Source organism: Etheostoma spectabile, chromosome 1 (genome assembly GCF_008692095.1).
Source record: "Etheostoma spectabile isolate EspeVRDwgs_2016 chromosome 1, UIUC_Espe_1.0, whole genome shotgun sequence".
In the NCBI taxonomy this organism is placed as follows: domain Eukaryota; kingdom Metazoa; phylum Chordata; class Actinopteri; order Perciformes; family Percidae; genus Etheostoma; species Etheostoma spectabile.
The window spans coordinates 18,945,715-18,956,505 of record NC_045733.1 but is presented as its reverse complement, the minus strand read 5'-3'; the positions used below and the strand labels follow the sequence as shown (position 1 = coordinate 18,956,505).

General features: G+C 38.0%; 1 protein-coding gene across 2 annotated transcripts in view; it reads right to left on the bottom strand.

The window, feature by feature from the left end:
• Window positions 1-243: 243 nt before the first annotated feature.
• bbs4 (Bardet-Biedl syndrome 4) overlaps window positions 244-10,791 on the bottom strand; it is a 16,635-nt gene continuing 6,087 nt past the window's right edge. For both annotated transcript variants that reach the window (XM_032522709.1, XM_032522717.1), the window contains exons 5-16: window positions 10,621-10,732; window positions 9,747-9,819; window positions 8,684-8,737; window positions 8,473-8,600; window positions 7,201-7,255; window positions 6,991-7,059; window positions 6,628-6,780; window positions 4,939-5,110; window positions 4,036-4,105; window positions 3,780-3,924; window positions 3,486-3,690; window positions 244-1,471 (exon numbers count right to left, since the gene is read on the bottom strand). In XM_032522709.1, the coding sequence (XP_032378600.1) occupies window positions 1,317-1,471; window positions 3,486-3,690; window positions 3,780-3,924; window positions 4,036-4,105; window positions 4,939-5,110; window positions 6,628-6,780; window positions 6,991-7,059; window positions 7,201-7,255; window positions 8,473-8,600; window positions 8,684-8,737; window positions 9,747-9,819; window positions 10,621-10,732 (1,391 nt within the window). In that variant the 3' untranslated portion in view covers window positions 244-1,316. The remainder of the gene's footprint in view (window positions 1,472-3,485; window positions 3,691-3,779; window positions 3,925-4,035; window positions 4,106-4,938; window positions 5,111-6,627; window positions 6,781-6,990; window positions 7,060-7,200; window positions 7,256-8,472; window positions 8,601-8,683; window positions 8,738-9,746; window positions 9,820-10,620; window positions 10,733-10,791) is intronic.

Below are 10,791 nucleotides of genomic sequence, written 5' to 3'. Positions count from 1 at the left end.
TATTAAAAACACAAAAATAAACATATTCGTGTGCACTGAGACTTTGTCAGGGGACATTTTTCATAAATATGTTGGTTAATATGTACAAATTGCCCCATCCCTATTGTAAATCATACACATTAATAATTTCAGTTTTTATGTGACCTCCAGTACAGATAATGTATGAGGTCCTCTCTTGAACACACTTTATTCCTTGTTCCTACATTTTTCCCCCCAAAACCATTAATGGATGATTACCCGGACTGAAAGAATATTGGGTTTAATGACTACCTCATTTCTACAATCTACATATATGGGACGCCACACACAAACAATATCAAAATATAACTATATAACATTTTAGAAGCGGATACTCCACTGGAAGCCGTCGTCCAAGATGTTGACAGTTTCGGCATCAGTTTAGGTGGACAGATTAATGTGTTCATGTGTAAGTTATTGTTCTTGTTTAAAACACACATTGTGTGTTAGCCAATCGAACAACTTGAAAGCTCTTAAACAATACTGTCCCCTGTTGGTGGTGTCTGCTGAAATAAATGACCTTAACATTAGAAAACACAGAATCGAATAACATACAAATTGGACTTTATAAAAGCAGCGAGACGGCGACTTTGTTTAAAGTCTCTTATTTAATATTAAATACATTACTCTCTATACACATAACATGTATCTACATATAAAAAGCCTGTATCACTATTTACACTCAACCCTCAAAAAGAGCCCCATCATACAAACAAGCAATATCCTGTAACTATTCATAAACATCCTTTTCTGTCCTCAGATTTTAGCGGTGATTGTCGCAGCAATTTCATCATGTTGATATTTTAGGGCCGACACCTTCTCTGGAAATGTCAATACAAGGAAAATTCTTATTTAACCTTATTGCTGAGCTCATTCAAATATTAACACTTGAAACTGCACAAACACCCATATTACAATTTTTTTCAAATATAGACGCTTTTAAATGGCAACCATCCATTGGAATGGGTTTGGATGTGCACCAACGCTGCCACATCCACATATCTTTACAACAAACTTTGGTTTAAAAAGTGAGAAGTGATGGAGTGACATTTAATATTCCTGAAATAAAGGGCATGACAAAGTGCACATTGCCGTTGCCCTTTTAAGTGACAAACTAATGTTTGTGCAGTACATACAACTAAACGAGAGGCCTAGAACTCAAGGGTTCATGTCTAACTACAATAAGCTAGAAAACCACAAATAGCTTGGCTCCATGTTCGAGAACCTTAATTTGCCTCCATAACATGAGAGTGACCTTATGACAAAGATGTCCCGTAAAATTAAACTATCAAACTAATTCATTCCTCCACCTTGGATTTCCTCTTGGAGGTTCTGGGTCTGGGGTTCTCTGCCTCAACCGGTTCTGGGGAGCCTGGAGGGTCAGTGGGTGGGCTGGGGGCATTCTCCACATCAGGTTCTGGCTCAAGGGGCATGGAAGGGCCTTTGGAAACTCCTGAAAATAACAAAAGCATAAGAGTTGATATTAGGATTACTTGGAAAATGAATTGAATGAAATTTCCAATGATATCTGCAGCATTATTCAGGAACTTTAAATGTGATTAGCTAGAGGTATTGCTTTTCTACGACTTCTACAGACATTTCTATGTCAAATCCTGCAGTATAGAACATGATTCTGGTTACTGTTGCCGGGGTGGTAATGGCGCAGAGGATATGACACACGTGGTGTTTCTGGGTTCGATTCCCACTGATATACATCAACCAATGCGTCCCTGAGCAAGACACTTCACCCCTAGTTGCTCCAGAGGTGTGGACCTCTGATATACTGTATATATAGCAACTGTTGGAAAAAGTGTCAGCTAAATGACATGTAATGTAATAATTAATTCATATTTTGGTCATACTGCACTCTTATGTGATCCAGCTCACGTTCACTCTAAAGCCTACACAACAGAGACATTCAAGCATGTATTCTCTGTTTGAGTGTTATCTCAAGCTGGCTACGGCAAACTCGCAGGTCACAGTTCACCTTTGTTGAACTTTCACCGGGTAGAAGTACCTTAACAGATCTCAATTGAGGCCAACAGAACATTGGAACCTCATATTTGGAAGTCCTTATTCTTGCCTGAACAAATAAGTTGTTCTGTATAACATAGACAACCAGACTACAAACTGTAGCGTCACAATGACTTTGTAAAATATTTATTTATTACCCACATGGAAACCATGACATGTTTTGAGGCTACAGGGAGGTTGTTGAGCAGAGGTTGTATGTGACTGTACCTTTTGAAAAGTTGGATACTGCATATAATTAGATTTGCAGATGTGCAATTTAGATTGGCTTCTTCAAAATGGTCCATTTTACTCACATGTAAAAGGTGGTGAATCATTGAGAACTACCAGTTTGATGCTCTAACAGTACATTTATAAATTCACCCAATGACCTAACAGCTACATAATACCCCCCCGGCCCCCTCCTTTAAAACACCCCTCTGTAATACACATGGGTGAGACACAGGGAGGGTTCTGAATGCTGGTAAAACAAATATGCCAGTACAAACTGAACTTTCCTTTTGAAAGATTTATATTGTTTTCATTTGTACAAACACCTTTAACCCACAATGCACTTTGTAACAGTAATCTTCACAAACCCAAACCCCTGGAAAGTTTCAGGGGTAAGTTGTTAATCTTAATAACCAACAAGATACAGTAGGTCCCTGCCTGTTACGCATGAATTCTGACCTACAGCACATTTATTTTACAGACTAGCTGTTACAGAACAGCATTAAATATACTGACATCAGCAAAAACAGTATACAACCCTCCACTTTAAATTATATTAACTAGTTTTATAGTGTTGAGTGTTAGGAAGCAGATAGATTGTCAGAGCTGTGTAATTATTTGTAAAACGACGTAGTACATGGACATTTTGTTCTGATGTTATTTGTCAACAGCTAAAAGAAAAAGTGATAGAAAACACAGGCTCACAGCTGTCAGCGGCAACGATCATTTCAGAGTACACTTGAATTTATTATCTTAGCTGTGTGTTTCCACACTGCTGTATTTCTTTTGTTGCCAAGAATATATACTGGTTAAAGGTTAGCTTCTTTTTTTCCCCATCTTCCATTTTGCATTAGCCCATATACCCAATCTGCTACAGCAGTGCAGGCAAGAAGCTCACAGGGAAGAGATATTTTTAAGTTTCCATTTAAATTGAAAAATTGGGCTTTGGTTTAATAGACAGAGAGGTGGAGGCTGTGAAATATGTCATCACCTGCACTGAGGCTGTAACACTGGACTTTTCTAATGAAAAATATTTGTATGCGCTCACCCAATTTTCAGTTTTGTGCTCCCCAGAGCAAGAACAAACTTAAGATAGATATTCAGCCTTTTGTGGTCTCCTGACTCAACAAGAGTGGCTCATATACATATTGAAACGTCCAACCAGAAGTTACACCAGGGTGACAATATTTATTGACACTTTCTACAACCCACTCCGTCACTTTTACCTGTTTGACCTTGGAAGTTCTTATTGTAGCTCGCAGCAGAAGACATGGCTTGGCCCAGAGCTTGGTTTGTACCAAGGGGAGCACCAGGGGCTTTGGTGGCTGATGAAGAGTTTGGCTTGGAATTGGAGTCCTTGACTGGTTTAGTCCACACCAGACCCTCTGTCACCTGCAGGGCAGCTCCCATCTTTTGAGCCATGTCCATCAGCTGTTAGTGACAAGTAGGAAAACGATTACAAATACTGTAAGAAATGGCTTCTACAACTGACTTTGAGAAATCAACAGGATCTAAAGTACCTCAGGATCAAATTCATTGTTGCTACTGCTGTCTCGAAGTAGGTTGACTTTCCTCTCCATCTCCTGATACTGATACAGAGCTGCCTTCTTATCACCATGATTATAGAGGAAGATGGCAAAGTTCAGGTTGACCAGAGGGTTGGAACTGTAGATAATGGATCACCAAGGAGGAGAAATAAATATTAAAAGGATTCAACTAAAGACTCAAATTCAGACGCACAGTACATTTAAGGTAGAAGGCGTAAGACAGACTCACTTGTCAAATGTCACAGCTTGTTCATACGCTCTGGTGGCATTCTCTACGTCCTCCAAGTTGGTCAGAGCCACTGTTAAGAATGAGAATGAAACTGGCTTAAACTTGAACTGAAATACTGTCAAACGCAGGAGCAGATTCAGCATGTTCAGTTTGTTGTAAAGAAGGGTATAGTATATTTCCTTTGGTAAATTATTAAAGTACTCATATTATGCTTTTTTGGCTTTTTCCCTTTCCTTTATTGTGTTAAATATCTTTTTTGTGCAAATTATAGGTTTACACAGTGAAAAAGCCCAAAGTCTCCTGTAAGAGCGTTGGCTGAGTCCTGCAGCTGCCCGGGTTTGAATCCGACCTGTAGCCTTTTGCTGCGTGTCATCCCCCCATCTCTCTCCCCCTTTCATGTCTATCCATTGTCACTATAATAAAGGAAAAAAGCCTCGAAAATAATCTCATACAGCTTTACCGTAGTCCAGCCTTTACTTCCGTGACAAACGTGCATCACTTTGTAACATGTTATAATGCTCGTCTAGCTGCTAGCGTGGCACGGCCTCATACTCTGCTTTTGACTGGCTCGTAGACATTACCTACTTTAGCTCCTGCGATTTCCAACAAAGATGGAACAGAAGTGTGATGCCTCACTCGGTAGCTAAAACAGAGAGCTCAACACGCATGGTAAAAAGAGGAGCAGCAGCAATGAGCAGTAAAACAAAAATATGATGTTTTTTGAAAATTAAACCCTGTAAACCTTTTCTGATATAACCTCTAAATAAAATTATAAACCTGAAAATGAGCATAATATGAGCACTTTAAATAAATGCAGTACAGTAATCTGCTTAATACCCAGTAATTGTTGCCATTATGTTTTTTTTTTAATTATTTCTCTGTCTCTCTGACTCAGCACAGTACCTGCCAGCAACATGTAGAGCTCCCCCATACGTGGCTTCAGGTTGATGGCTGCGCTGAGGAAGTGGAAGGCAGAGGCATACTGCTGCATGGTCAGGTGGACCAGACCCAGGTTGTACAACACTTTCCAGTCAAAGGGAGACATGTAGTGGGCCCGTTTCAGGCAGCTGATGGCCTGTGGGAGGGATGAAGATGGGAGAGAGAAGTCAAACAGCTGACAGAACTGTTAACTACAAAAATAATAATAGTATCTTAATAAAATATGATGCAAGAGGAAACTACAAAATTATAGATTCTGTACAACTATTTATAATAGTTTAAGAACTTATGGAGTAGCAATATATTTATTTATTAATATGATCTCATCTTGTTGGCTCCCAAATTGGTAAAAAGAAAATAAGTGTTCTGTTAGCTGATGTGAGCAATTGAACTGAATGCAAGCTGTTTCCAGCATAGCAGAGATATATTTTTAGCAAGAATACATTAAAAGTCAATTAACAACAATGCCGTGTAAAATGCCTGAGATATGTATGTATGCTATGTTACTATCACAAAGGGACAGTCTGTGGTTGGTGTAAAAATACTCCATATCCTTCACGTTCCAATTCCAGGATTGCTCCATTGACACAAAATACTCAGATTACTTACTGAGACCAGTGTATTTGACCACTATAAATGATATTGAGCAATGTTTTCACAAGTGGCTCCCTGTTTTGTTTGATGTACCACACCATGGGTCATGTGGTACACATTTCAATAGTTTCACAGTATTCCAGTGATCAACAGGTGGCAGTAACGTGCCCAGGTACGCGCCAAAAAAGGCAGCGAAGAAGAAGACTGCAAGCTAGTAAACACGGATGACAAACAATGCAGGTTTCACACTTTTAAGAAAATAAATGCACTAAACAGTAATGTTAGACCTCCCGGATACCCAATGCATAACTCTGAATGAAATAAAAAGAAACATTTGTTTACCACAAAACTCCAAAGAGCACCTTTGAGTAAAAGTACAGAAGTATTACAAACAAGTGGTATTTATAAAAGTATTAAGTATAAAAAGTAAGTACTTGTTTCGCAGTAAAATGTCCCCTGTGACTAATGAGATATAATCCAATTTTAAAGATGAATTAATTTATGAATGAATGTGTAAGCAGCCTTTTATTGTTGTAGCTGGTTCAGGTGCAGCTAGTTCTAGTACAGTTAGGTAGTTCAGTCTAGTGGTAAAGGGATAAATCTGACGAGTATCTAGATAGTTAATGTGAGAGGAAAGAAGAAACAATAACAAAACATTAGCCATTTTTTAACAAGATGTCACAAGCCAAAAATGGTGGAAACCACTGTTTTAACATATAACAAGGCAATGTATTTTATAAGCTTATCATGTTTGGGTTTTTTGTTTTTTTAATGTAAAACTTAATCTAAATAGAAACTGCAACTGTCAAGTAAATGTAGTGCAAAAAAGTACAATGTTTCCCTCTGAAATGTACTGGGATAGAAATATGAAGGAGCATAAACTACAGAGTAAAACGGTAAATATGCTATTCTCCATCTCTGATGGTATTTACTTTCAAAAGGAGAACTAATGGGGAATGTCCTATTGACACAAAATAATAATAAGAATGCTTCTTTTGTTTGGAGTAATACATTGATTCCAAAGCTGGACAAATGCACCAATTAACAGTAGTTACTTACAGCCACATATTTCTTTTTTCCAAAGAAACACATGCCGATGTTGTTCCAGAGCGGGGGGCTCTCGGGCACAGCACATGCTGCCACTCGGTACTTGTTCATGGCCACATCAAAGTCACCATGGGTCTGCATCATGCTGCCTGCAGCCAGGATGGCCTGGGAATAAAAACAGTCATTAAAGAGATATTAGAGAAAGAAGAACCCTTTGAAATTGCACATAATGAAAGATGGACTGTACTATGTGACGGAGAATGACCTTATTTATTTTCTATTAACTGAACAGCTTTAAAAGAAGTTTAATGCTCTGTCCTCAGTAACAAACTATGTTTATACCAAAGCATAGTGTGTGTTGAAATACCCACATACCTTATAGTTGTTGGGGTCAAAAGTGAGGGCATTTCCAAGGTGCTCAAATGCTTTTTGGTATTTCCCAAGCTGGCAAAAACACACACAAAATTATACATCTTGTCCTTTTTAGATGTTTCTGACACCTATAGTAGATGTCACTCTTGTAGTGCTTGTTGCCTGTTTACACATAATTAGACTGAAAAGATTTTTAAAACAAAATCTACCTACCTGTAAAAACAGCAGGCCAAGAGTAGTCAGGAGTTCAGTATTCTCTGGAGAGAATCTGAATTGAGGAGACAAGCAGAATAAAAAATGTCACTTTATCCAATTACATTTAATGCCTGCACTTATTCTAAAGCAAACATAATTGATATTCAAGGAATCTGCTGATTCAATCAGGGTTTGATTCAGCATAATTGTGGAGCATTAATTATGACCTGTGGGGGGGAAGATATGGTTGGAAGAAAAAAAAAAAAGAAATGGTAGAGAAGAGACAGATCTGCATTGGGGAAAAAAAGATTCACAGTGGTAAGTCTTATTAAAAGCAACTTCAGTATCGGGGCACTTGATTAATTCATTTATCCCCAAGAGGAGATAATAATAATGAGCTCAATTATAGACATTGATGTCATTTCCTTATTTATACCACAGCCTAATGTTTAAATATTCAACATGTGAATAGATGAGGAAATTAACAGCATTTATACTGGAACTGAAAAGGGCCTGGGATTAAAACTGTCTCAAAACTGGAGCTTTGTATAAGATTGAAGGAGGCCCACTTACTGGAATGGGCTCCAAAGACTTGAAAACATATAAATAAAGAGGGAAGTCCCTTGGAAGTAACCACGTTGTATGGTTCTTATCTCTTTTAGTGTCGTGATACAATGTTGTTATGAAGAAAACTGTCATGCTGTGGCTGTGTAAAGTTTCTCAATTGGAAAAAAAAAAAAACTTTGTCTAGGTAAACAATTCCTGAAATGTTTTTTAATTTATTTTTGGAACCTTTATTTATTCAAGGAAGGTTCACGGAGAGGCAGCCTCTCTTTTGCAGGAACGCCCTGATCACATTCACACAGTTACCCATTCACACCTGGAAGCTGCCCAGTACAACCACAGTCTGATCTGCTGGCCACTGAGAAGCTCCACTGTAGTGTTTTTTTTTTTTTAGGTTAAGGGCCTTCTCAAGGGCCCCTCAGTGGTGGTAATCAGGGAGGGACAAGCGCTGCCCTTTCACTTTCCCCATCACATATTATCCTGTTGGTCCGGAGATTTAACCTACGACCTCCCGGTCACAAGCTCTCTTCTCTAACATTTCCGACACCATTGCCTACGTAACACATACAATGGATTACTGTATATGTATGCCTAGACTATTTAAAAACAGATACAGAACCACAGTGGCAGTCCTTAATACCATATACCTATAATGATTATTTGAAATATCTTCTCAGTGCTTTTTTAACACAAACACTTTTTTGTCCACATTTGAAGTTTACTTACTCCACAGCCTTCTTGTACACTTCGATGGCCGTGTCGGTATCTCCAGCCAGCAAATGAACCTTTCCAAGCATCATGAAGGTCTTGTCGTGTTTATTTATCTGAAGAGCTATGTTTAGGTGCTCTTCAGCCTGACAGAAAATCAAAGTGATCAAATCACCTGGGATCGAGAACAATTTATCCTTTACAGTGTCTGTAAAATCAACATACTCACATTTTTGAAGTCTTTGATGAAGAAATAGCACAACCCCAGATTATGACTGATCTCCTGGAGTGAGCAAATTAGAAAATTATACATGGGGCATTGGTGCATGCTTAAATGAACAGAGCTGGATAAAGGCAGCAACATTTCACAATTCACTTGTATGTATATGTGACGAATCTTGAAAATCTTGAAAAAAAAGGCTCAGCGAATTAAAATTTCCAAATAAATAAACAAGTAAAAGGTTTTAAGGCAACATCGCTGTGGAATACAAATGATGTATTACTCAAAGTAGTATTAGAGGGGACCGTTTCCAAAACATAGCAGTGTGAGTGGTTAATGGTCCAGCTTGGCCAGTTTAATACAATGTTTAAGGGTTTCATAGTAAAACCGGCCTGGTTCAGTTTGAAGGTACAACCAAGTTTTTTTCCAGTCTGGTCATTTTAACATTCAAAATCTGGGGTCGTCAACATTTTTTAGGCCAAGGACCACTAACTTGAAAGAGAGTTGAACAGGGACCCACTACTACATATATTGTATAAAATGAAGTTGCATAATAAACTGAGCCTGACGTGTGAAGCGGCCTAAAGCCTTTATACAAACATTTTTGGTGCCCTACAATACTAAGTTATTAACATATTCATATATCATGTTTTAACGTCACACAAACATGTGGAAGGCACAGTAAATCCTTAAAGCTTAGCTGTGGCTGTGGATGGCTACAGTGGCTACCTTACCTATAGGCCAGTAAGCGTTCAATGTTGTTGATGTTTTTTATGAATACGCCGATTTATCTTTTCTAACAATCTGTTGTATTCATGTTACTTTATATTTTCGGGCATATTTTAACTTTTGGGGAAAAACACAATTGAAAAAGTATTAAACAATAATTTGGCGCCCCCCCCCCCCTGCAGTGACTCTGAGGACCACCCTGGTGAAGATCTCTGTTCTAGATGATGAGGGGCGGGGAGAGAACTTCATGCTGTGTATTTAGAGTGAAAGATACCCGGCCTAATGAACGACCATGCTTAAGACCAAGCAGAAACAGAGTACTAAAGGGTTTCTTTTCCTTTACCCAGTCTTTCTCGTTGAGCCTTGCTGCTTCATTATAGAATTCAATAGCTGCTTTATGCTTTCCCAGGAAAAACCTACAGAAAAAACAAACTATCAAAACAATAGTCCATATAAGAAATGTAGCAATTGTTATCACTGCATGCTGAATAGCTATACTTACTAGAGCCCGACTGATATATAGGCGGGCCGATATTATTTGCTGATATTAGACATTTCCTGATCTATTGGTATCGGCATTAATAATGGACAATTTAAATAAAAACAAATCATTCATCAGAATCCTTTATAATGACAGATAAATGATTCTGACAAATGAATATTAAAAAAGTAAAAACAGACCATGTTATGAGTGTTGGCATTGCATAGTTTGTTGGCAACACTGAATTTTTTTTTGTTACTGTGTTTTTGTTCAAAAGGTCTTTACGTGTCATATCTTAAGTTTGTATTTTTATACATTGTATTTATCAGAACTTTAATACATTTTGATGTTCTTCTGTTCTGTTGTGACAATAAAAAAATATATTATCATTTTATTTTTGTAAATAACTACAAATAATGTTAGGGAAATCTGTTTTGGAACGCGTTTCTGGATTTAAAAAAAATACATATTGGCCGTTATATCGGCATATGGGATTTTTAAATAACCAAATATTCATTTTGGTATGTTAAAAATTATTTATCGGTCGGGCTCTAATACTGCATCAGTGACAAATAGTTACTGGAATTGAATTAACTTTTCTCTACAGCATTGAAAAATGTTCAGGCCATAAGTGGATAGCAGTGGGCAGGTGTCGATGTAGATTTCTCTCCTGTGTCCGTATTTAAGATAATGAAGGGGTGTTGATGCACCCCAGAATTGAGGGCAGTAGACTCACAGTGATCTGGCTACTTGCTTGAGATTGTCAGCGCTGCTGGGATTAAGGATGGCACAGCTCTGAAACAGCTCCAGGGACTGTTGGATCTTGCCCTCAAGACGCATGATAAGGGCTGTGGCAAGAAATTAAGACACAAAAAGAGAGCATATTCATCTACATGAGGAAGTTTAA